This window comes from Agelaius tricolor, unplaced genomic scaffold, assembly GCF_023055355.1.
Source record: "Agelaius tricolor isolate 1412-34295 unplaced genomic scaffold, bAgeTri1.0.p SCAF_8, whole genome shotgun sequence".
Lineage (NCBI taxonomy): Eukaryota > Metazoa > Chordata > Aves > Passeriformes > Icteridae > Agelaius > Agelaius tricolor.
Window position 1 is genome coordinate 9286863 of NW_027269268.1, and position 27485 is coordinate 9314347.

The window sequence follows — 27485 nt, forward strand, 5'->3', positions numbered from 1 at the left end:
CCTTTATGGCTTATCTACCTTTCCACAAGTGGCAGCCAAGATATACTTATATTAACTGACATTTGTGCTTCAGGTAATTTTACATGCCGAGTAGGTCTTGAATAAAGTTTAAAATCCCTTTGCTTTTTTTATTTCATGGTGTTGATTAGTTAACAGGTTGCTGTTAATAAAAACAGGAGTTTTCAGTTTTCTGCTCTATGCTCAGCTGACAGTCTGGCCTTAGCCCCAGGCCAAGTGCAAAGCAGTGAGGGCATTGCAAAAACATGAGGCAAAGCTTGCAGTAGTGGGTGATCTCATTTCCCAGACGAGATTGAAACTTTCTCCCTGTGGAAGGTGGGAGACTCTGCAGGGGAGTCAGCTCAAACTGAATGCTTCAGCACAGCTGGCATTGGAGATTCACACCAGTCTCAGAGCTGGAGGGGATGTGGCTGAGCCAAAAGGGAGGTCAGCAGCAGGAATATCAAGCTATGCATTTATTAAAAACATCTTTAACACGATGCTCATCACGTGAGTAGCAGTGACTCTATCTTCAAAACCATCATAAAAGCAGTAATGGCTGTGGGGGCAGTTTATCAGTGGTAACAACAGTAACCCAGGACTCAGGTTTTCAAGGCACAGTTGGGTGAAGTTGCCCACTGCTGTCACTCTCATGGGCTCATGGGCTCCCATGTCACAACCCACTGTGACCCCAAAGGTGACCTGCAGAAACTGGTCATCAGGTACTCCCCGTCAGCTCTGCTTTTGCTGCCTCTCACTTTATTTTAAAAACAACACAGTGGGTTGTTACTATGGCTGTCATAATTCCAGCTGTGGCCAGGCTTTAAAGTGTGTGATGATCACCATGGTTCTGATAAAATTCGTGCTCCCCAAACTGGCAGCCTTTTTTGAATGGTGATTTTTATGGTGTACCCTATGTCACAACTATCCAACTAGGCAAGGCCCCAAAATAATATTTAAACTATTTGACATGGAAAAAAACCCCAAACGTTCAAGTAAGGGAACAAAGTTCTGCAAGATCTCCTGGTAGTGCTGTCTTTTCTCCATATGGTTTTGATGGAAAACGATCAGGTAGGTGCTTGCATTTCAGATTTTCCCTGTTGAGTCAGTGTTTGACAGGAGCTGGAAAGGAAGATGGTTTTTTTTCAGATGTCTTGAATGTCAGGAGCATGGGTAAAAATGGCAGTGGTAATTTTAGCTCACAGGAAAAAGGTTTTGATGGTTCTGTAGCTGTAATGGCTTCACCTGAGACCGGATTTTTGTTTTGTTGCAGTTGTTGTCAGAGGTTACGCTCACCAGAAACAGAAATTGGATTCTGTCTTCCTATGCCTCAGCTGAGTTCTAAAATGTATGATTTGTGGCAAGATTTTGCTATAGGCAGTGGCATTTTTTTTTTTCCTGATGTTCTCAAAGAAATTGAAATTTATGACAAACATGGCTGTTTTTCTTACACCATCTCCTATTTCTCATCTTTAACATTCATTAGAGATGGTTTGTTCCATAAAATCCTAATCCTAAAGGAACTCAGTAGAGTGTGGCTGTGTGCATCACTGTGACAGTACAGATTCCCTATCTGCTAAGAAAAGCCAGAGGCTTTTTTGATCATGCCAAAATAATTTTGAGGGGAAAACAGAGGAAAATTTTCCCATCCTGACTGGAATGTTATTGTCTCCAATATAATCAGTGCATAATTTGGGAGTGGGGAAAAGGGCATGAGAACTCCTCAGTGAAAATACTGGATTTCCAACATTTGGAAGCGCTGTATTTTAATTTGAACTTTTTTCAAAGTTGATAAAAAATAAGCACTTGAAAATGTAAAAGCATTTAGGATTAGTTTAATCTCTTTATTGAAAAGATGTTTAAATCGGGTATTCTGACAATTTGAAGTTTTTGTTTTGCATGCATTTTCCTTCTTCCAAAAAGACTTCTCAGAATTTCCCTTCTTCTCATGAACAGATTTAGTTTTGACAGATCACCATTTTCTGATGAAAGAACAAGTTTTTTTTCAGAACATTCTCAGCCAGTGCTTCTGGGAGCTGTACATAGTGAACAACACCAACCTGACAAGCATAATTTCTTAATCCACCTGTGTGTCAAGTAAAGCATAAAAACAGGTGCATGTTATGTTAGAATAAAATTGTAGCTTCTATGGGGGTTTTATAGTTTTTTGGTATTACTAAGTAACAGTGTGACTTAAACCAGTTTAAACTAAATGTAATGCAGGTAGTGTTTTGTGCTTTTTCTGGAGAGAGACAAATAATGAAATCTGGTTAAACGGTAGCACACTTTTTTTTTTGTTAGTGTATTGTGTTGCTTGGCATGGAAGGCACATGCAAGATGCATAATTAACAAATTATTTTGTGGGGGAAGCATTTGTGCACATGGCAGACCTTGGAGGATGCACACTCATGCTTCTTTCAGAAAAAGCTGCCTTTTTTTCCTACCTTCTTTCTTATGCCCAGAAAGAGGTATAACACATTATAAAGAAGACACCATTTGTTAGGTGTGTCTAGAGCTCTAACAGGTGAGCATAGCAGAAATATATCCAGTTGCAATAACCCACAGGTCTCTGGTTGGCTGCTGGAACCAGGGCTTGGCCTCAGCCATGGTCTCTCGTTTGCAGGTAAAAATACAATGGAAGGCTGATTTCCTCCAGCCCTTGGCCACTGGGTCCTCTTCTGGCTGGGGACTTCAAAGCCAGGTGGCAGTGGCTATCCCAAAAAAAGTGTTTCTCCTGCAGCTGATGGGGCTTTCAGCCCGTGCTGGGCTCTCCAGCTGTTGGAGGTGGTCTCTGACAGCCGCCTGTGACTTCTTGTCAGCCTTGGGGCTACCCCAGTGTGCCACCGGGCCTGGGGAGCAGCAGCACACGTACAGGTGTTCACTTCTCACTTCAGCAGAAATGTGACAGCCTTTTATCATCATTTCTACCTCTTCCAAGTCTCACTGTAAAATGGTGAGCATACAGTGACAGGAGGAAGAAACCTCTGTTTTTTTTAGAGCACTTGTTACTTCTCTTTGCCTTGGCGCACAATAACCCTGTTCTGTAAATTTGTGCAGTTTTGTTACGCGTTTCCTGAGCACCCCTCAAATCTTGTTGGTCTCAGCAGTGGATCAGCAGCTCACTGGCCTGAAACATCTGTGGGATAGCTGCTAAAGCTTTGGTTGGCTTCTTCTTGGATACAATTTTAGCCCCTGAGTGAGCCACTTTGTCCTCACCCTGCTTCTCAGTGCTTGTCCTGCAGGTGAGCAGTGAGGTGTTGTTCATCTAATCTTCACTGCCTGAAAGAAGATAGGGGGAGAAGTGATCTGATCATTTGGGATGCCTGGACTAGCTAATGCTGTCCTGGACCAGGCTGGAAGGTAGCAGTTCTCTTGCTTTTTGTTTTATCTTTTGTGATTTTCTAGTATCTGCATTTCCATTCCCTGCACTAAATTTCAGAGATAATATTTATTATTTTTTAGAAAGTATATATCTTTCAGTGCCCTAAAATACAATTATTCAGAAACTTTAAGCAGCCTGAAACCTGCAATTCCCAATTTTCTTTATGGTAGGATATAGGAAGAAAGATTAATGAAGTAACCAGTTATTTAGGCCTAGATATTATTTTCAGCTGGATGCTGATGTACATCACTTGATTTCAGCAGCTTCTGCTAAGCAGAGTGACTCTTCTGAGGTTTCTTTGGCTGACTCGTTTATTGTGAGTGAAAATAATTGTTTCAGTGATTTTCTTCCTCTGATGGTTCTGAATTGACTTTGTTATTTGAGGACTTTTTTAACTGCTTTATGAAATTGATTGTTATTGTGACTGTCTAGGCTGCCCTTGCATTTCACTACAGGTCATTATTTTCATTGTGTGTATATATATATATTTATAAATATTTGAAACACATAAAATCGCATTACACATCTGTGCCATTCTGTAAGCTTCTTTCCCCTTTTCTAGTACAGAAGTCTTGAATGGCAGTGTAAAGTAACATCTTTTTAGTTTTATGCAACCTGCAGATTTGATTAAAATGTGGTGGAAAAGTGCCTATGGTACATATGAGGAAGTGAGGGCAAACCTTTCCTGAATCATTGTGTGGATCTCACATGAGGCTTGCTGGGAGAAGCTGTTAAAGCTAAGTGATGTGTATTAATAGAACTGTGCTGAAGATCATGGGAGAGTGTTTTATTATATTCCAGAAATATTGTATTTTTTTTTAATGGTAATTTGAAATGGCAAGAAGAAAATGAAGTCTGGAAATTAATTTGACTGTTACAGTGTAACTTTGCTGAGAGCTTACGGTAGGGCCTGTAGCACAATTAATTCTTCTTATGCAGTGACAGAGCTGCTTGACAGCTGCACCATCTGCCTGGGTGTGGGATAGATGGGATTTTATCAATATTTATTTTATAATTAACCCCTACAGTGCTGGTCAACATACAGGAGGAAGTAGTGTAGAGGTTGTTGGTTACTGCAGTGTTGGAAGCAGGGTATGGATTGGGAAAGATATTTTGGTGAGTGGGAAGCAGAGCAAGAGCCCACTTTCATAGGGATTGGCTCTTCTTCTGTTGTGGTGGGATATCTTGAGATCTGAATACAGACTTTGGATTAACTGGGCATTGCCCATTGCCATGTGCACCCAGCTGTGGGAGCTGGAAGATGGTAGCTTGGCAAAGTGTAATGCACTGAGTATGCTGGATTCCTATATATATTCTATATGTAAGGGAAAAAAAAATATATATCCTATATATATTCCTATACTGGTGTCTGGTCTGGGCTGAGCTGAAACTGCAGCTTCTTCTGTATGATAGGGTTTCTTTCTTTTGCTCTGTTACTATTCTTACTAAACAGTTAGGAAGTTGCTTGCCAAGTCTCTTTTCCTTGATTTGAAGGGCGGTGACTTGGTGGGATGAAGAAATACAGACCTGTGTGTAACAATATTACAAAATTCACACTCCTTTATATAACAAGACTAGCTATGCCACAGCAGAGTCTGGGGGTATTCTGGAGCTGAGGTCTTCAGCCTGCCCCTGTTCCCAGTGATTTTGGGTGGATGACAAGCCATGCTGTGCTCCTGTGATTGTACTTGGCTCTGGTGTGAGCAAACAGCAACCAGAGCTGTTTGTTCTGCTTGAATCATTAGGTATTAGTGATAGAGGCAGAGAGTGTGTGTAGGGTTCCTGCTGAATATTTCCCTTAGTGATTTTTAGCTTTAGTTGAGGGGTTGGCATGTGGGATGTGTTGTCCTCTGCTGTCATTACTACCTCCCTTCAGGGCTATCATTGAACTCAACAGGAGTTTTAGCACAGAGTTCAGGGAAAGTGTGGTAGGCCAGTGCAAATCTGTTTTTTTCAGGAAATAACTTTTTACACTGCTGTAATGATATCTATCTTAATGGAGCAATAGGGTGCAGGGGAGAAAACAACAGCACATATTCTTCTCCCTTTTCCTTTTTTTTTTTTCTCTGCACAATAGATGGGTAAAAGTCAGCTTAGGTTAATTAGCTCTAATTTCCCCTTCTTTCTCAAAATCATTCATTTTTGTTCAGGAGATGATAGGGCACACCTTACTCTTTCTTCTATTCCAAGCAGTGAGAACATCCTTAGGGAAATTATTGGGTCAGGCTGAAGACTTGCTTACCCTGTGTCTTGTCTCCAGCAGTAATTAGCAACAGATGTGGTGGAGGGAAAAGTAGTATGAGAACAATTGCATATTTGTGATCTTGTGATGTAAAGACTTTCTAATCTGGAGATAACATCTGGACAGGCAGGTTAAAGCTACTGATGGACCTTGTGCCATGGGAATTTTTCTAGTTCTTTTTGAATGTCTCTGGCTTCTACACCATCCTGCTACAGTGAGTTCCCAAACTATAAGTTGTGTGCAAGAATACATCACTATGCTCATTTTTGACCCTTGGATCTGCAAGTAGTTCATTGACTTCCCTCATTTGTGGTATTAGGAGTACTGAATAATTATTTCCTGTTACTTGCTGACCTTTTTCATACTATTACCAATGCTAGACATGTGAAAGCTCTCTCTTTCTCTCTGGTGTCTTTTCCAAGTTGAACTTGCTGCTTAATAATGGGGCTTTGTGCCTGTGGTCTCCTTTACCTGCATGCCTTGCAGCAGGATGCTGCCTCTATGCACTCTGACCACTCCTGAGGGCTGTCAGGAAGGCAAGGGGAGAGACAGAGCAGTCACTTTTCTTCCCCCAACGTTTCCAGCTCTCTCAGCTGGTGAAAACAGCTAAGCTGGGGATCCTGCTTTTGCACTGACTTGCTATATGACCAGTGATGAAATGCTTGGGCTCTTTTCTGTGTGTCAAGAATCCCCCTGAGATGGCAGATGAGTGGGACCAAAGTGCCAGTGTACTGCTAGGGCAGCAGTGAAGCAACCAGAGATGCTGACAGCACTGCTGAACTGAGGCTTGTAGGGAAGATGCAGTGCCAGAGTGAGTATTGGGTTTTGGCTGAAGTCCCAGGTCAGTCCTTGAACCAAAGGTCATGCTGGTTTTTCTCACTACTCCTTGTGGAGCTGGCCCATAATCCCTTCAGACCATGGTTTATAGGGTGAGGACAGGAGCACTGAGCTGTCTTTCACTGCATGGCAGGCAGAACAACCTGAGATGTGCCCCAACACTGTGGGAACTGAGCCTGCATAAGTGTGTAACATAGCCTTGACTGGGGAGTGCATTTATCTTCAGGCTCTAGTTAAGATCCTTACATAGCCCTATCAGCATATATGATGGAAATAGGATAACAACATCAATAACCAGAGCAGTTCAGAATTTCTGAACCAGCCTGTTCAGGAAACACCCAACAACAACCATGCTCTGGCATTTGCTTTGAGGAAACTAAAGCAAGGCATAATCTGGAAAAACTGAAGCAATCGGTATAGTTACAAATAGCTGTTTTCTGATCTCTTTTAGGCCTTGCTTCTCTTCATCCTCTTAGCATGTTGGTGATAAATGATGGCAGGATCATTGAACAACCCTGAGTACTGCTATGAATGGAGTGGATGTTATTTGCCAGTGTATTTTCAGAATTTTTTTTTCTTTATACTTTCTTCACTTTCCTTGACTTGTCTGCTCTCCTCTGTCTTGCCTACCCATCCCTTTTAGTTTGAGAGCCGCACGCGCGTCTTGGAGAAAGTGTTGAAAGCCTGTCGCGATCACTTAAAGAATTCTCAACAGCTCTAAAAGGGAGGAGAAAGGTCTTAAGGTCCTTTCTGACTGCTTGTTGCAACTGCTTTACACATGAGTATAACTCTGCTTCAGCATCCTCTGTTGCTGGGATGCCATTCACAGGGGCTGCCACCACTGCCCCTAAGTCCCTATGCCATGTGATGGGGGATGTGCTGCAGAGCAGGAATGTTTTAGGGTCTGGTCTCTTCATCAGTGGCTTCCCAGGTTAAGATTTGGGGGAAATAGATTTATTAACACAAAAGATACATCTGTTTTCTCTTCCATGCCCTTCTCCATGCTTTGTGTTTCTTGTATCCCTTTTTCTCTTTGTTTCTTAAGAAATCTCCATAGCAACCTCCCTGCTAGGAGGAGGAAAAGAAGCCAGACTCAGAGAAGCAAGAGAAAGGCAGCCTGTGAAAATAGCCTGGGTGTGTGATGGAGTTGTAGCTTTACCTTTACTAAATCTGTTCCTGAAGTAGCTGTTGGGTTTGGGCTGTGATTGAGAAAAATAAGCATAAGGTGCCAGGGAGATGCACAAGGGGCAGGAATTACATCCATGCTGGTTTGAAGAGACCTCTGGAATCTCTAGTCCCACTTCCTGCTCAAAGCAGAATTGTTGTACATCAAGCGAGTGTGTGATAGAAAGAAGAAGAAAAAGAACACCACTCTCACCATCAAACTAAATTAAAGAGCTGTATGCAAGATCTCAAAAGCACAAAACTCCTTTAATTTTAAACAAAATTCCCTTGCAAGAGCAGGATGATAGAGAAAGGGTAGATGTGAGATTGTGCACAGACCAACGTGGGGGATAAAGATAAGAAAACAAATGTAAAATTTCCTTCCCAGTTTTTGGGAGAACAGTGACACTGAAGGGTAGGACTGGGAAGCTGTTGCTGGAAACAGTGCCCAAGGCTGCCTAGGGTTTGTATTTTTGTCCTAGGATTATACCCATGCCCTGCTCCTGTTGCCCAGAGCCAAAGTTGGCGAGAAGGCTGCGTTGACTCCTTCAGAGAGGTAACAATTTTCACTCCAGTACATAATTTCTGGGGACATTAAAACCTTCCTAGCACTGAATCCACATCATGCATGCAGGTTAGCAGGAGGGAGGGTGGAGAGAAAGCTGACTCAAACACCCAGTGAAGGGCTGAAAACCTCATGCAGAAGCAGAGCTGGGCTGCAGGAACCCAGAGTGCAGGAGGTAGGGACCTGCTTCCCTGTGTGTGTGGTGCTAGAGGAGGTTGCCAGACATTTCACTGCCATATTTTACAGCTATGCCCTGAGTCAACAGCCTGTTCAGTTTGCTCTGGATTGCCAGGCCAGCTGCTGTATAATCCCAGCCACGCTGATAAGTGGAAAATACAAGCCTAGGGAAATCTGACCAAGGCTTGGTGAGATACAGTGCAATCATTCTGTGCCTTGCAGGCAAATGCAAGAGTGTTGTGGTACCCAGCCCATGCAAGTGGAGAGGTTTTTGCCAGGAGGTTCTTGCAGCTGACACGCAGCAATACCACTTGTGGCAGGGCATGGGTGTAATCCTAGGATAACCCTGGAGCAGGGGGGCAGAGCACATATCTGGGCCCTGTCCAGTATTTGAATGTAATGTGAGAATGCAACTGAAGGATTTGAGTGTCTACAGGGCAATGTAAGGATAAAAATAAAAAGAAACCTCTTGTCTCCTACTCCCTCCATCCATGCTTCTGTGTGGCTTCTGAAGGATAAAGCACTGCTGGTGGAAAAATCAGCACATCCCTTGAAACTGCCCCATCCTTGGTGTGTGGCTGACAGCATCAAGAGAGCCTTTTAGCAAACTGAGGAGATAATCCAGTCCAAGGCCATTAAGGAAGATGCAGAAAAGGAGCTGTTATTGTTGCTAAGTAGAAAATACAGCTGCTTAACTTGTGACAGCCTGGGTTATGCCAAGCCAACCTGGATGAGTCCCTCAGCTTCCTGACTTCAGGAGTACTGTGATGTACCTGAATGTCCTCACCTATGGTGGAAGGGCTTTCAGATGATGGCATTCATACAGCAGGAGCACAGAGATGCTACCAAAAAGGATCACTGGGAAGGGCTGTACCAAGGTCTGTGCATTTCTAGGGGTGGGACCATGCAGCCAACAAAGCCAACTCTCCACTACTGATAGCCTCCAGCCTCCTCATTTCCTGCCTCCTGTCTCTCTGCTCTGGTACCCTTCCTGAAACAATTAAAGTGGGGGAAAGGAAACAAAACAAAACCCCAAAGCCCTCCCAAACCACTGTGTGGGATTCAACTAAGCTTTTTCGTTGGGCTGGAATGAAAGGTTTCCTGTAGGTTCTCTTTGTTTATTTATTTTGCATAGCTGTTTTAAATTGCATTTAAAGAAATTAGAAAAAAAAATCTTTGTAAGGAATTTGTTTTGTTTGGAAGATATTTCAATGGAGACAGTGTTGGCTGTGTGTTAAAAAAAGAGAAGGAGAGATATTGTTTAAGTTTCTTCCCAGTTCTGGTGTGCCTTACATATTGCTTTGTTCAATGTGAATCTGGATAAATAACACATTTGATTTAAACAACTGCCACAAACTCCTGCCTGTGGCTTTGAAGTTCAGTAAAATTGCAGCACCTCTTTGTTGAATTCTGCTAATAAATATGGTTTAATTTTAGAAACATGATGTTTTGTCATGTCCTTGCCTGGGACAAGACACAGAAATAAAATAAGCTCTCAGTATTTACCAGCTTCACCATGCTTTGCATGCATGTGTTGAAAGGGATGGTGATGCAGTAAACATTCACAAAATGGCAATTGCTCTATAACCTAGGGGTCCTGGACACAAGCCATTCTAGGGGGAGGTGAGGCAAGGATAATTTCCAGAACTGTCTCTATGTGTGACAGATTCATGTCCAGGCATCAGAATAATTTTATATTTGATCCTGTTTTCTTGTTGCCACTGGTGAATAAGGGTGGAAACAGAAAAGCTGCTCATAAAATGTCTCATGTCTGTCAGCAGAGCCTTTGGAAGCTTTTTCCTGTACTGCTCTAAAGATGGGATTTTTTTGCAAAATGTCCTACCTCTCAAGAGTCCTACCCTAGTCTGGAAGAGCCTCTGCTGGGTGTGTTCTGAATCTGTCAGGCTTTGTGTCTGCTAGGATGGCCTCTTGCATAGTTCTGTGGCTGGTCTTCAAAGTTATCACTGCAGTGATAGATATGGCTGGGTGGTGACAAGGCAGGGAAGACTGACGTGATGTTTTTCTCTCATGGATGTGTTGTGTTCAGGGACCTCTCAACACACTGCTGAAGCTTTCCTGTCCCCTTTGGTTTTGGAATGAAGACCAAGACTGAGATAGTTTCTAAATTTGGCTCCTGTTGGGTGTCCCCTTCAGGGCATGTGCTGGAATCCCTGTGTGGGAAAGAAATGAAAGAGGAGGGGGTGAGCACCTTGCCTTTAGGTAAGGAATGAGACAGTGGGTGAAAAAGCAGTTTAAAGTTGGTGTGACAAGGTGCATTATAGGCAGGTTTTTAGGAGCTGATCTTCCACTTTTTAGATGGCTCATTTGTTTAATTCTAGTCAGCTCAGTGAATTAAACTTTTTCGCTTCACCTCACTTAACTTCTGTGTGCAGAGAGGCCTAAGCAATTGATATGACTTTTGCTTTTTTGCGGCTGTTATTTTCTCAGGCGTGTTTTTGATTACTGTTGTCTCTGTTGCAGTTGTTTGTTCTTCTGCAAAAAGGGTGTAAAGCACTCATACTCTGTATGTATTTTATTCCTTTGTCCTCACATGCATCAGTTTGAAAACAAAACAAAATAAAGACAAAGAGGAAACGGAGAGAAGCTCCTTGTAGACTGTTCTCCTCAAGGGATGGATTCTCATCCATCTCTTAAAAGATATTAAAACCAGAAAAGCAATATGTTACTTTGGATTTTCCCTGGAAGTAACTTATTTAGAGATTAAAGGAGAGTTGTGTCATTGAGCAGCTGAAAAAACAGCGATGCTTGTGATACTGCATCTCTGCCATTTCTGTGCTTGGCTTTTGACAGAAAGCCTGACTTGCCCAAGGTGTGATAATATTCTGGCAAGACACACGTGTGGTGTTGCACCTGTGTGACGGTAGATCTGCAAACCAGCAACGTGGCATGGTTTCACCAAAGAAACCATAACCCAAAAGCCTTTTTTTCCTCCTCATTTCTGCCTGTGGCAGTAAACAAACACTTTGGGTTTGATTTCTGTAACAATATTATGATGTGCCCATCTCATTCCAGGCTTCTTCTGAAGCCTCCCGGAGTAGCAGCTGACGTGTTCTCCGCAGCCTGTGTTCGGAGGTAGTGGCGGGGCTGATTGGCATGCTGTCTTCTCCCTGTCTGCTGCTATTAGTATTCATATCAAAGAAAGCTGTTTGGTTCCTTTCTCCTGGGCAACTGCAGGAGTCAATCACTGCTCCCTGATGTGAATGGCAACAAAGAGAAACTGTTCATTGATTCAGAGCAAAAGAGCCCAAGTGGGTGCTTTGATTTCACAGAAAGTCTGCCCTGCAAGGGATCTGCAAGGTTAGGCTGCCAGTGTTTTCGCAAATTTTGTCCAAATTGTGACTCCCAAAGTGTTTTGGCAATAGAGTGAAAGACAAGCAGGCAGGCCTCATGGATAATTTTACATTAATAACTATGACTTATGTGTGCCAGTGTAAGACCTATGATTCCACTGTGAGAGTCAGACCATAATTAAATATCTAACTCTGTAGTGTGGCTGTGCTGGTGGTAAATGGGGTATTGACTTCTGGCTCGTATTTTGACTAAAACTACAAATACAATGTAAGGACTTCAGCAAATCCAAATGCCTAAGGTGGTAATGTATTCTGTAAATCAATAATATATTAGTAATAAAAATGACCAAAGCATGCATCCATTAGGAATTCATAATAGAAATTTGTTTAGGTTATATAGTGTATGTATTGATTGCTGCTATTTAAAGATGAAGTATGGCTTTGAAGCAGAGTGCTTATATATGTAGCTGCTTACATTTTAAATTCATTTATTTTTAATATGAAGATGGACTTGATAACATGGGGAAATGTGTATGAATAGAAATCAGTATTTTATATTGCAAAATGTTATGGGAATATAAGTGTGCTGAGAAGCCACAAGTAGATGTCTGATGTTTCTGAAACCTAAATCTTGGATTTCAGCAAAATAATAAGCAATATATGCGGCAGCAACTATTTGCAGCTCCAGGCTTCCAGGTAGCTTAAGTTTTTCTTGGCTTGGTGCCTTAACATTGAATTGCTTACCTGTCCATTTTGTGGTAGAGTGTATAATGTAACCGGATGTAATATAGGAATGATGAATGTGTGTGTGTGTGTATATATATGCTGATATATATATATATATAATATATTATATATATGCTGATTTGCCTGACTGTCAGGGACAGATCTGCCAGCAGAACACAGCCCTTGCTTCTCTGCAGTGCTGCTGGCTCTCTGCAGCTCCCACAGCTGGCACCAGGGGCTGCACAGCCAGAGACAACTCACAGAACTATGCCAGGATAGGGAGCACCTGCAGCACCATGACTGGGAAGTAAGATTTAGGGAATAATGCCCCTGACCCATCGCAGTAACATCATAGCAGGCCCTTACATGTCTCTGATGTTGATTTAATATTGTAGGGTGTATGCTAGCTAATAACACTGGGAGGCCAGTTAATATCCTTTACAGAATTACACTTATTTATTAGATAGCCATAGTGGAAGGCTGAATTAAAGAAAAAAACAAACCAAAAAAACCCAAGACAGACAAACCTACTAAACACATAGTACCATACCTACAATTTCATCCATCCTTCTAAACTTTGGCTGCTTATTCCAGGTCCTGTGCATCTGCATTGTTACCTTCTGTAAGGACGAAGGGTGGAGAAAATAATTCACATGCCATTACTGCAGTCTTTGTCTCACTGCAGCAAATAAAAAATGTTTTAGATTTCACAGATTATGGTTCATTATGAAAACAAAGCAAGCCTCTGACTGAAAATCCCATCTGTTGGTTTGCATTAAGCAATTCCCTTCCTCCTCCTTGCCATTTATTATTTCTGGGCATTCAAAGAAGCCATCCTGAAATATTTTTTTTTCTGTTTACAACCACTAAAGGTAGTATAAGCTCAGCAGCTCTGTATGAGAGCTTACTGGAGGTTTTGTGTTGCTTGTTGGGGTTTTTTTGGGGGGGGGTTTGTTGTTGATTTCTTTAGTGTGGGGTCTTTTTTTGGGTTTTCTTTTATATTTTTTTACTCTAAATTAATAAATTCACTGAGTTCCATGCAGCTAAATGCCCCCTTCCTCTTCCTGTTCTCTTGCTCCTAAATCTACATAGATCCTTAAAATACAAAGGAACTCAACAAGCCAGACTGTTTGCACAGTAGAGATCTCACCCAGTAATTTGTGAATCAGGCATCTGTGTGTTTCAGAAAAACACTCAGTTGTTGTTTAGGTACTTCAGCTGATATATATCTATATAAGTAAACTGTTCCACGGTAAATTGCTCACATGGTTAAAAATATTACCTTATTTCTATCTCCATGTATCAGGCTTCAGCTTCCAGATCTTGGATCTTGCTTGCCTTTTTCTACTAGTTTAAGGAGAAATATCTTCCCTTGGTAGCTACCTGCAGACCAGAATAGTCCTTTAGTGTCTTTTAGACCAGTTAAACAGACTAAGTAATTTTGGTGGCTCACTTGTTAGACTGGCTTTCCAGGCTCTACTTGATTTTTTATTTTTTTTTTTTTAAAGTTCTTTTGCAAACCCTTTCAAAGTTTCTGACAAACCCTCTGAAGTGTAGGGTACTGCAATGTGTACATTTTCCAAGAAGGAATGGCCTCATTAACACCATATGCGGGGCAATTTCACCTTCCCACTTCTACTTATTATTCACCTCCTCATACTTGCAGAGCTCGTGTTTGCCCTTTGAGCTGCTGCATGTTGTTCAAGTTGTTATCAGTTATGGAAACAGTCTTCTTTCAGAGTGACTGCTTGCAGGTCTGTGGTCTCACATAATGAGCACTTCTTGTATGCTTACGTGGACTTGGATTTGTCTGTGTTTGAGCATGGTCTGCTCAGGTAGTGTGTGTAGATCAATCTGCAAAACTGACAAGGTCTGTGTCGTTACTTAACATTTCATCAGTTTTTGCACTGACTGCAAATTTGGCAAGCTCTGAGTTTATTTTCTCTCAGATCATCAAGAAGTATGTTGAATGATTTTGGACTGATGAGGTTCTTGCTGAACTTCCAGAAATGCTGTGGTTGAGATGACAGTTCCACATTTACATTAGTTTTTGAGAGGCAGCAGCTAATGCGTTTTTCCTGTATGCAATTGGACTTATGTTCTGTTTTCGTGCCTTTTTTTTTTTTTTTAAACTTGTTAAATGCCAAATGCCAGTGCCCAAAATCAGGCTGAAAAACAGCAGGGGGATTCCTAAAGGGGTTGTGGGTTTCTTATAAACTCCCATTCTTCAGATTGAATATATTGGGGTTTTTATTATTAATATCTTTCCAAATATCTGCTAAAACTGAAAGCATCTCTTTATCACTGTGAATGATGAATAATTCTGTTTGCCTCTTTCTAAATACAGATTGGAGAGAGTTAGTGAATATTTGTAGGGAGTTCAGTTTGTGCTTGATAGCTGGTTGTCTTTGACCCACAAACCTTACTAGTTTAAAAATACTGATGCTTCTTTAAAAAGTCTGCAAGCATTTTTTTTTTTTTTAGTTAGATGGTCTACAGTTATTTAGTTTGTATTTTGAGCTTTTAGCACTGCATGTTTGTGTTTCCAAACTGTAATTTGTACTTGTTAACTACACTGCTGTGGTGTTTTTTTTTTTTTTAATTTATTTTTTGTAAGTGAGAATAGACTATTTAACAAAAGAAACCATTTCTCAAGATTGCAGGGTTGGGGATTTTGTCGTGTGGAAACAGACTTCTCAGTTTACTGTCTGCATTTTTAATCTTAAATCTTCCTTTGTGTTTAATTTTGTGTGAAATATTTTAACCTATGTGGAGCTGTCCCGGCTAAAACCCTCAAATATTTGTGTTACCAGTCAGGACTGTGATCTTTTTTTCTTACCAAATAAAACTGGTTTGTGGTTATTTGCTCATAGGCATCTGTGTGTTTGTTGATGCTGGTGGTTTTGGTTTTGTTTGTTGTTGGTTTTTTAGGGAGTCAATTTTGGTTTGTTTGTGGTTTTGGTTGGGTTTTTGTTTGTTTGCATTTTGTTTGTCTGTGATCAACACAATCAATAAGGGCTAATATTACAGTGCATCAAAAAGATTGGCTCAACAATAAACTTGTTCAGTGGCCTTTTGTATTTTGCCTAAGTTGTTACCCCCCTTGAAAAACTGTTGTTTTGTTTTTTTTTTTTTTTTTTACTCTGCACAGTTTGGGGACCTTTATTATATAATAATGGGGAGCATTAGAAGAATTTTAAGTAGCAAAATCTGATTTATTTTATGAAGGCTTTTCCTTGTGCTCCAAAAATTCTCTTGGAGGGACAGTGGCAGCAGAATTCTTTCCTCAAATATGAAAAGGGAGCACAAGATGATGCAAATATGTAACAATTTTATTCTTAGAAAAAGCAGAAAATTTTAGATGTGAAGTATAAATAACTCTAGAAGAACAATGCTTGAAACAGGTACAAAAGGAAATGGATATTAAAGATGGAAGAAAAAGTGCTTGAAATGGATCCTTTGTTAGCTATAAGTCAGTTTCTCTTTAGAAAGTGCACTTAAATGTACTGCAACATAATTTCATTAGAAATTTAATTAATTATCTCCCAGAAAGTTTTCTGGAAACCTTTCTCTGATGCTTGCCTTTTTTTTTTCCCCACTTGAAAGAATCCTTCAAAACCCTTTAGGGACAAACTGCACGGGGGATTTACCAAGTGCTAAGCAAGCGCCTTGGTTTTCCAAGACCCCTTTCTGTGCCCTTCTGATGAGCATCCTCTGGTGTCACAGCAGTGCTGGTGCTTGAAAAAAGTCCTGCTCTCTCTCACACCTTATTTATAGGGGAAGGAGGAATGGACTCTTTCATCAGGTTATTTTGTCAAAAATATTTCTTTGCCTTTGGGCCCACTATCTCTCTCTGATTAGACTGGGCAAATATATCCTGGTTTTTGCTGCCAGAGAGATCAGCAAAAGATTTACTTCTTTCATCTACCTCTTGAAGGAGGACAATTTGAAACAAGTCTAGTGATTGTGTTAAAAAAAAAAAAAAAGGCTAAAAAAGAAGGAGTCTTCCATCCATCACAGTTGTTTGCAGTGGTTTTCTCCTGAACTTAGATAATTTTTTTTCAGCCATATTTTCATTGAACTACTGAGCATTGTGCCCTCAAGTGTAGCATCTGCACCTGTTTGTTACTCATGCTGCATGACTATCCTTTTGTGTGTCGCTGTAGCTCCTGTTCCTAACCTGCACACATTTCTTCTTCTCTTTAAAGTGTCCTTTGGGGCACAGACCCTCATTTTGTTCAGTTGTGCACATGGGTGTCTGCAGGAGCCCTAGAGTTTCCCATAGAACAAATAATGAATCATGATATCCAGTGCTTTAGGGACTTCCATAAAGCAGGGCTGGCTTTCAACCAGTACAAGGCTGGGGTTTTGCTTTTTTGGTTTTTTTTTTTGTTTTGTTTTTAAACTACACTTGTTATTGCTGCTTTTTAAAATGCTTATTAGGCTGCTGTTACTACTTTGAGGGCTGGAGTGGAAAATTAATAGAAACTTGTATCCTGGGACAGCTCTGCAGCTGGTGGGGTGTGCGAGGGCAGGATTCAGAGTGGTTTATTGCAGATTAAAATGTAGTATGGTGAGTTTGGCCACACTGTTGTGTCTTGGCTGCCCCAATCTGCAGTGAGAGTCCTGGTGGTACCACAGGCTTGCATCCCCTCCCTACTACAAAGCCCAGAAGCTCTCAGCTGTTCACATGACTTTTCTGGGAGCAGTTGATATGTTCAGGGCATTTCTGGGAGCCTACAGCTGAACATAATTTCAGAATTTTTTTTTAAATTATTTTTTTGTGACTCACCTTGAGATGGGGGCAGTATTATGTGTATGTAAGTATTATATCAGCACACACCCATATCTAGCTGTATAGTCTTTCTGGAGCAATATTTGCACAGGTTCTGTTAAGGGAAAATAATTAAGGACAGTGCTTGCTGTGAGCAGGTGGGCACAATAGGAAACTTCATCACTCAAGATTATAGTTGTGTTTCCTAGAAGGTGAACCATTTTCTGGAGGTAATTAATTAGTTTAATGTTTTGCTAGTTTCTACTGAGGAGAAAGGGATTCTATGGACAAAAATATGTGAATTCCTTGAAAATCTGCTTTTACTTCAGGTATATTTCTACCTGGAGCAAGTGTGCATGTTTCAGTTCATTCCCCAAATCTAATTCTCCTACTGTTCTTTATTTTTAAGATTGAGGGGAAGTAAATAAAGTTGGCCACTGTTCAGATGAATGTGAATGCTTCTGAAAAGCTCTTTGAAGCTGCTAGTAACTTCAAGGTGAAATCCTTGATATTTTGAGGTCAAAGGAGGAGGGGGAGTAAACGTCATAGAGTTTGGGGAGTCATGATTCAGAGGACTACAAAGAATGGCTTGGCACAGCCTACTTGTACTTCTTGTTAGTGTATCAGCAAAAAAAGGATCTCGGATCTCATGCCAGTGTTCCTGGCATGGAGCTCATATGGCATGCTATGGAAATACTTGTAATTCTTGTTAGTGTATCAGCAAAAATAGGATCTTGGATCCCATGCCAGTGTTCCTGGCATGGAGCTCATATATGGCATGCTATGGAAAACCTCATCCAGCAGCCGGGGACCAGGTTTTCTTTGTAGATTACTCACAGGTTATCTACACTAAGAAGCACCCATTGGTTTTTAAAAATTCAGTAGGGGACCCCAAATGTCATTTTGCCATGTAGAAAAACTACACTTGCCATTTTGCCTGTTTCATATGCACCATGCATTTCTAAAAGTTTAAGAAATGCATATATATTAAAAAAAATGGGATGCAATTCTGAGAAGTCAGGATCTTAAGGTAGTCTGAGACTTCTTTATAAAACTTTCACAGTTATGGCTAGTGGAAAGAACAAATTCCCTGTTGCTATTTATGGCAGAGACTCAAAGGAGCGGTAATGGCTAAAACACAAAGAAAAATCAGTTATTAGTGATCTATGATTTAGCCATTTTACTTCTCTGAGATGGCTGGTCTTTGAGGTCTGGGAAACTTCTTGTAAAATGAACGCTAAAGGTGTCATTTTTGGCCTTTGATATAAAGCAGTTGGTTTAAATGGTAAATATTCGGGGCCCCAGATTTTTCTGCAGATATTTGAGTGTCAGTCTCTAATACTTTGGTAGAAATTCTTTTTTGCTTGCCTGTCTTTTTCTCTGGACAGTTCTCGACATTTCACGTAGTTCTCCTTTCTAGGCAGTACAAACTTAAAAATAGATTTACTGCTCTGATAAACAAGTCTGTAAACAGCACAAAGTAATCTCCACTCTGCTGTTCATCATTTCTGTAATAATGCAGATATTTCTACAAGAGCTTTAATGTTCCCCTTCAGAGGCTTTTCAGGGAGCTGTAAATCAAAATTAAACTTTAACTTTGCGAAGGTATTTCTTGGTAGGAGTCTATTATTTGCAGCTCTTCAGCAAAGCTCCAGATACATCCAACCTGTCTAATTTTCTACAGCCTTAAAAGAATTGCTGAACCTGCTGAGTTCACCAGGTCTCTTCCTGACTTTTTTGTTTTTTGGGGTTGGTTAGTTACTTTGGTGCTGTTTTATGTTTGGGGGTTTCCCCACTTCTCTTTTTGCCCACCCCCATTTTTTTTCTGCTATGGTGAGATAAAAGTCAAACCTGGGCTCTGTATAATTTCCAACTTTTGAGAATGCATTTGTGTCTTGGCCTCCTCCAGTTATCCTTGTCTTGCTTCCTGTAGCCCAGGGCTGCCACCTCCCAGTTCACAGTGGTACAAGAGGCAGAAGAACACCTGGGAAATATCTACCTAGGCCACCACTAAATCCTGCTGATGCCCATTCTAATGGCAAACCTAAAATAGCTCTGCTGGTAGCAGGAAAGCTATTCTAGCTTTGTGTTATTTTAGAAAGGGTAGGAATTTAAGCTAGTGTTTTAAATTGGAACAAAAACAAACTGTAATTTTAAATGAACTTATTATATAATATGAAATATGAAAATTATGATCAGATTCTTTTTACTTAATGTTCTTAGACTAAACCCTTGATGCTCATTTATCTAACTGGCTCTATGATTATACCTGTTACGGGGGTTTATAAAAGTTTTTATATGAGATTAAAGATTAACCTTACTAATGACTACAATTAAAACCTACACTGGAGTAATTTGAAATGGAGCAAATTCAGTTATTACTCAAATCTTCTCGCTTCACCACATTAATTTGTGCTGTATTAAATGTGAGATACCAAGGTTGTTCAGCAATGTCAAAGTCAAAGCTTCTCGGATTTAGAGGGTTTTTTTGGGATTTTGTTGGAGACAGTTGAGTGCCTGTTGTAACAACAGTAACTTTGAGTTGGGTAAGAACTACATGGCATGTTTTTCATTACTAAGGACCCCAGTGAAATTTGTGGTGTATGGATTTGTAAAAAGGACCGGTCCCTGTGGCTCAGAACCTAATGCTTCTTTTATTGAGAATACAATTGTCTCAATGTTATGGACCAGGATATAGAAGTCAGATATTTAATAATGTCACTGTTAGGCTGGAGGGCAAGTTTACCATAAGGATTGCTTATAGAAATTAAGCACCACAGTACAAGGCTTAAACTCTGACACTTTCCCTGTCTGTGCACAGCTTTCCTACACTTGAAAGGTAATTCACATGAAAGAAGCCTGTAAATTTAAAGAATATTTTTTATTTAATGTGTGCCTTTCATTACAAATTAGATGATCCACTGCAAAGGAAAAGATATTTGGGAATAGGTTTTTTCCTGTGATGGGGCCTAAATATTAATGTACTTGCATTCAACATCCCCTTGGAGGCCACATTTTATTTGTCTGTTGTTCTCAACTTGTTGCTTCTGCTTTAATTAAATTCATTCAAGTGACATTTAGCTCAGGCTGGGACTGTGCTTCTGACCTCTGATTTGAAGGTAGGTAGGTGCTTTTTTTTTTTTTGAAAAGCACTCTAAATTCAGCCGTCCTTCCTTCTAAAAATCTTTTGCTTTCTCCCTATGACCTGAGCTAACCTTTTCTGAGCTGATTCAACTCTTATCAGCCCAGCAGAAATCCCCCCTTTCCGTTCTCCCCCCACACTGGTTTAGTTTCTTGGTGAATTATTGACTTGCCCTGCCTCATGAAGGGGTGCAGCAAGCACAGAGCTGGATGCACATCCAGCAGCAGAGCTATGGCAGGGGATAGGAGGGTTTGTCTTGGGGAGGAAGCAGGATCCCTTTTCCTTCCCACAACACTCTGCTGGCAGGTGCTCTTAGCACCCCAGAGCACTGCCTGTTCAGCAGCTTGGAGGGTGGTGACCCTTGGTGACACCTTGCTCTGGTGTGGAGATCAACTGCAGAGGTGTTCACCTCTCCACGACAGGGGGAGATAGGTGAGGATGGGGCCTTGTTGAAAGGCAATTTTGCTGCAGTTGTCAGGGTTTCCCATCACTCCCTAAGGAGGCAGCAGCCCCCGAGTCCCAGGAGGGGGGAATGGAGGAGGAGAAAGGAAGCGCAGCATTGCTGGTGCTCTGCTTCCTCCCACAGGCCTGCTTTGGGTCTCCCTGGCTCAGGCTGGCCTCACACAGGGCCTCAGTCACCTCCTCCTGCCAAACTCCTCCACTCACAGCTACCATCTTGATTCTGTGGTTTTGTTCTTTTATCGCTTTGTTTTCTTCTCTCCCAGGGCTTTTCAATGACCGATTTCCCTTGTGCACACTTGCCCCTGGGTGCAAATGCAAATCCACTTCACTCTTGTTGTTGTTTTCTGGTGATCTCCCACAGTACTCTTTGTGAGTTTCTTTTCTCTTCTCTAGGAACATACTGAGAGATTCTAAGATAATCTAATGCTTCTTACTCATAAGGAAAGATTCTCCATACTTAGATAAGGGTTTGGGAATGTAAGGGGAGAGAACAAGGATATTTGGATATTTATCAGCTGAGCATGGCAAAGAGATGAGGAGTATTGATGCTATGAAGAGGGAGCAATAGAATTACCCCAGGATGTAGCTGTCTGGTGCTTAATCCTCTGGCTGCTGGCCCTGGGCTTTTTGGGCATCCAGAGGGTGGTGGAAAGAGCTAGTTGTTTGTCCATCCCTGCTTTGAGATCTTGAGTGCCTGGAAATAGAAGGTGCTTTCCATGAGGCTTATGCATGGAGACAGAGGCTTGCTTCAGAGACATTCAATTTAGGACTTGTCTAGCTTTTAGAGTTTTTTATGCTCCTGTTTGTATCCATAGTTGTGTCACCTTGGAAAATTCACTGATTGTGTGTGAATTTTGCCTGTCCCTATAGAAAGTCCACTCTCTGTCTGCTACAACCTTCTGTGAATCCTTTTAATTGTGGGGGAGGGCATCAGATATAAACTTACAGATGAACATCTCTTCTATTTTCACTCATAGAAGCTGGGAGCAAATCCCTAGCAGGTGCCCCTTGCGTGCTGTAATGAAGATAGAGTAAGCAATTTATGGAACCATAAGATAGTTGACCTCAACCTCCACATAAACAGCACAGGGAAGAAGTTTTTGAGGATTTCATGTTTTTTAGCTTTTCTTTGGTTGCTTTGGCTGGGGTATTGCCTAGTCTCTCTTCTGTTTTTTGGGGGTTTTTTTTGAATACTCCATCCCACCATGTAAAAAGATGCTCTTTGAGTTTGTGAAGTCTGGCTGTTTGCTGGCTAAGGGGGAATCAAGGTGAAGGTGACCAAAGGAAAGTTGCAAATTGCTTTTGATATAATCTATAATATAAGAAAACCCGAGACAATCTAGGAGGATGTGGGTATTTGATTCGTGTGGGGAAACCAAAGCTGAAGCCACATGCATCACTTTCTGAGGATGCATCTAATTCTCTTCTTCCTTTCCATGGCAGATTTTAGAGTGCTTAATGGGGGAGATAAGATCATGTTCCCATTTTGATAGATGAGACAGCAATCAGCTGAGGCACACAGGGGAGAGCTGGGAATGGGGACCAGGACTGTCCAGCCTTGCACTGCTGATGGCTTCAGCTCTTCAGCCACACTGGCTGCCTTCAGTCTTCCATTCTTCCCCGGGGAAGCTGGATATGGATGTTGCAAGCATTTGCTGCAATATCTTGGCACCAGCCTTTGTCTGCAGGATGCACCTTTCTTTAACCCCACTGCAGGCTGAGAGTAGAAGAAAGGCTTTTCCACCCTGTCTCTCTAGAAAAGACATTGTTTGTGCTTTTTCTTTTTTTTTTCGTTTTTTTTTTTTTTTTTTTTTTTTTTTTTAATTTTCAGCATCTGTAGAGAAAGTGGGGGAGAAGGAATGGTATTTCCATATTTGTATATTAATCATAAGATTTCAGAGAACTTTGGACCAGCCAAGCTATTTTAAGTTTGTCAGAACGTTGTTGAAATTTTTGAAAATACAGGGAAGTGGGAATATTGGATGCTTGAGAAATGTTTGTGGTCACCATCTTTAACTCAAGGTTTTGCTTTCTACTAATATTGCTCTTGAGATCAGAGGCCAGGCATAATTTGGATTAAGGAAAGGAGAGACAGAGAAGAAATAGTGAGCAATGTCTGCATGCAAACAATTTATGCACAAAGGAGACTTTATATCCTAATGGGGAGAAGTAGGGCCCTGGTTTAGAAAAGCACTTCAGAAAGTGGAGTGAGCCCTACAAAGCCCATTGACTCATTGACTGAAAGGGATTTCCACTCCTACCCACACCTGAGTAGGCTTGAGAATAAGAGGAGGGGCACTTTTTTATTGTTACTGTAGGATTTTTTTCCCCCACAGAGCCAAGGTGAACTGTGGGAGTATTAAATACTGCAAAATTACAAACACAGAAGCATTCTTCCAAATTACTAGGAAACCTCTTCCCACAGCATGCTCTGTTTGCACTTGGGAACAGTAAGTCATATACTTAGCTGGGCAGACCAAATCATATACAGAGCTTGTGAAAATAATTATCTCTACAATTCCAGCTTTTGTTTCACGGCCCTTAAATATGCACTGAATTTTTGCTCTGAAAATTCTGAGCCAGAACATGATTTTGCTGGGAAAATTGCATATAAAACCTAATTAAAAGCATCAACCCACACTTTTCTTTTAAAAGTACATCTACTACCATCATGCCTCTGAATGTAACAGAGCTCAACGAGTCTCTAGCAGCCAAGGAAACACATAATTTAAAGGCTATTTCGGCATTTGATTAAGCACACAGTGATAACTACAAGCCCGTGCCCTGCAGGCATGACAAGAGGCAATTATGTTCTGAGGTCAAAAGCGAGGGGGAGAAAAAGCACAAGATTTTGATGACTTACTTAATTTTCCGGCTCCTGAAATTAGCAGAGACAAAGGAGTTCTAAATCGCCCAGATAAAATCCTGTCATTATCTGTTGCCTTTTCACCCTCTGCTCTCACTTTGCCCCGCAGAAGCTCAGGAGGATTATTTTCCACCGAATGGCTGCACTTAAAAAACTCGAGTTGGCACACATTTAAACGTTAAAGAATTTGAAAAAAACTCTTTTTAAGTTGTGTATTTAGATGGCTGTCTGCACATAGGATCCTGGAAAAAGACACCTGTTTTTCAAAGTAGTGAGCAGCCATCAGCTCCTCTTGACTTCAAGCCAACAATTAGGTCACTTATTTAGGAGATTAAATAAGGAGCTCAGTGAGAGACTCTGGAGATAGGGAGCTGCTCAAAGAAGAGAGAAGTGTATTAATGAATTAATACAATCGTGCTGTGTATTTCACAGATGGGCTTTGATGTATCTTGTTTCACAGCAAAAAGCAAAACATCTTTGCTCCTTACAGGAAAACCAGTAAAAGTGATTAAGTAAGATTATCATATAGGGGCACAACAACAAAAAAATGTGTTTACAAGGAGATAAACAGCCAGGCTCTAATCTCCTTTCGGAGTATTTATTGCAGATACTGAAGTAGAAAAAAACACCATGCAAAGTGAATGATTTGGTGGTCAATGGCAGGATGGAAAACATTCCTATTGCTTTAGGAGAAAGCATGACAGGAGATCATGCTCTATTACAATATTCAGCTGCTTCTAGTTTTTCCCGGGTGTTAAATTTTTTATGCTTTTTATCCAGAAAATAAATGTAAATGTTGACTCCATGATGCCACAGGGAGGTGTCTGTAAGTGAAAGCTGTCCTTCTTAGAGCAAGCAGTCAAGTGATTATGTGAAAGACAAAAAGGTGAATTCCAGGAAGTTTAAAGCTGCATCTAGAAATGTTTGCATCTGTCCAGAGGTTCTGTAATGGAGAGTAGAACATGAACTGTTATTTTGGGGAAGGGTTGTTCAGCTTTGGTTTGGGGTGTTCAGGGGGCATCCTTGGAACTGATATGCATCCAGTTTTAGTAGATCAATGCTGTAAAGTCTCATGTACAGGAGACACACCCATGATACTAGAAATGTGTTTTCATTTGAGGGGGAGAAGTATCTTTTTAATGGTTTTGTAAACTGCTTTTAGTCATTCTCAATGTCTTATTTCCAGCATAACACAAGAGTTAAGGTTAGCTGCGTTTGTGCAGTATTGCTGTTTGACAAATACACCAGGTTTTTATGAGTGAATTCTCAGGCATTTATTTTTTTGTGATTTTAAGCTGGGTTTTCCTCAGCCCTTATGTGTTCAATTGATATAGAATACTTACTAAAAAAACACTCCAAAACATAGGAATTAAGAGCAAAAATATACTTTCTGAATCGTGCAGCTCAGAAGTTTTGTTTTCTGTAGTGGGAACTGTAAAAAGTAAAGTAGTATTACCAACTCTCTTTGCCCTTTGTATAGCCTGTGTTAACCTTCCAGAAAAATGATCCAAATTGCCCAAGGACTGGGCAAAACCATTGCTCCAAACAGCTAATATTGCCTATAAACCTCATTTTGTCATTTTTTTGGCAGTTAACAGGAGTCATCTAAGCACATGGCAGGAGGAGGGAGGGCCCTTGGCCTCAGCATTCTGCCAAAAGCTGCTAGAAACCTTCTGCCTCCCATGTCACCAATCTGCTCAGGTTTAGCACAGAACAGGCTTGCGAGGAGAGCTCACCACAGCTCTTTTCCAAAATCAGAATCCTGGCATCAGAAGTTTTTTGGTCAGCACTGGCCTTCTGCCACAGAGTCCAGTGTTTGACAGAGCAGAGCCTGCTGCAGGCTTCTGTGGACAGACCCCTGTAAGCAAACTTAATACCTCTTGAAGTTGTTTTTAGGGCAGGCTAAAATTGCTGAGCTTTGCTGACTCCGCCTTTCTGGCTGGCTTATAGCTTCTATCAAATGTTGTCTCTAACATTGTCCCATCCTTCTTCCATTCACCTTTTTGCCTAGTGGTGTCAAGCCAAGGGCAAGAATGAGGCAGTGCACCTTAAAGGTTCATGCTTGTCATCTTCATTTTCCTCTTCCTGTAACAGGAGAAGCTGGTGGCAGTGAGAATTTATTGCATTAACAAATGTATGGTGCAATATGAGCCCAGGGCGGAACGGTTTCTCCAGGCTCAGGGAAGGAGGAGATCTCAAGTGATCCAAACCCTAAAGCTGTGCTAATTGTGCAAGCTATTATTCAAGAATAAGCACACGTCTGTCTTGGGAGTTTGGCAATTAGTCCACAACTCTGGCATACCAGGGAGGGTCTGATATCAAAGTAATCCCTGCAGATTTAGAGAAATTGGGATCAGAGAATCTGTCTAGTGATACATAAAAGAGACAACTGACAATAATGGAAGGATTCATGGAAGTCAATGGGTTGGATTGCTGCCTGACAGACAGGGCAGCCTTGATATAGTCAAATGGTGTTCTGAGAAACAGCAATATAATCTTATTTTCCATAAGCAAACTTGGTGTGCATGTACCATGGGGAAGTTTTATGCAACAAACCAGCAGAAGATTGGATGGGGTTTTTTGGTTTATGGGGAGGGTATTTTGGTGTTTTTATAATGGGGCAGGAGGAAAGAGTTGTTGAAAGATGCCTGGTATCAGATGGACCATGGATCTACTGGAGGCTTAAACCTCTCACCATCACATAGAGACAGCCTTGGGTTGTATGTTGAGTTTTGTGGTTGGAAGTGCACAAATGTAGCTCGGAGGGCACATCATCCCTGTATCTGGAAACCTTTATGGTTCCTTTCATTCTTGTGGAATAAAGGAAGAAAGGAGTTGGCTTTTATTTCAGCTTGTGACTGGTGTGCTAGGCTGGGAAACAAGTATTTGGTTCCTAGCATCACCATGGATTTCCCATGAGATCTTCTGGAAGCTGCAAAGCCCTTCTGTGGCTGAGTTGAGAAAGACAATGTGTAGCTACTTCATGTGGATATTTGGGGATTAATATATTCACGTTCATCAAGCTGTTTAAGATCTTTGGATCAAAGAGGCTGTAAAGATGGGAAATACAATTGCTTGTTGTCAAGTGGCATTGTTTACTAATACTTTAGGGCTTTGTTTTCAAGGCATCTCAAAGTGTGTTTCTTTTTTTTTTTTCTTGTGCAAACTGTAGCCTGGATTTCTTTTAAAACAGGTAAGATTTCTGAGAGCTCTTTAATTTCACAAGTATTTGCCAGCTATTTGACTATCTAAGCAGATCCAATGCAAAGCTAAGACTGAACTTAAATCATCTGGTGTCCCATAAATTGGCCTTTCCATGGAAAGTAGGACCCTGCAGGGCCTAAACTTTGGGATGGTTGCCAGAACCTGCAGGCCATCCCCTGGCACGCTGCAGGCTACAGCAAAAGCCATTAGGATCACTTTTTCTAAGGGCTAAGAAAAGGACCAGGAGCAATACAGATGTTATTACATCTGCTGTGGGACAGGTGCAATCTTACTGAGCAGGTGGGATCCTGGTTCTTGGATTGCTTGTTGTCATAAAATTTTCTTTGCTTGTTCAAGTTCAACAGAGGACTGTAATGTTATATATCAAAGCCAACTAGTTTTTCACCTGGTAAGTAGAAATAATAACAATGCCATAGTTGCTATTTGCCTGTTTCAATAAGGGATGTCTAAAGCCCTATATAAAAGGGATCTGTAGCTTGTTTTTAAAATGAGAAAATGCAGTCACTGAGTTGGAGGAGCGATTTCTCTGGGTAGCCAGCGAGCCAGCGACCAGACCCCGTTCCTGCAGCTCTTATCTGAGTGGTACCGAAACTATCTCAGCACAGCATATGGGTA

The 27485-nt window shown here is 41.1% G+C and overlaps 1 protein-coding gene across 24 annotated transcripts in view; it reads left to right on the forward strand.

Annotated features, from left to right (window-relative positions):
• Window positions 1-27485, forward strand: part of ADGRL3 (adhesion G protein-coupled receptor L3) — a 493463-nt gene that overhangs the window by 201157 nt on the left and 264821 nt on the right. For 23 of the 24 annotated variants that reach the window (XR_011679905.1, XR_011679904.1, XM_071431603.1 and 20 more), the window contains one exon: window positions 26818-26838. The exons of the other annotated variant lie outside the window; for it this stretch is intronic. Coding sequence is in view for 21 of the 23 variants with exons in the window: in XM_071431603.1 (XP_071287704.1) it covers window positions 26818-26838 (21 nt within the window). In the remaining 2 variants the exon portion in view is untranslated. The remainder of the gene's footprint in view (window positions 1-26817; window positions 26839-27485) is intronic. 24 annotated transcript variants of the gene reach the window in all.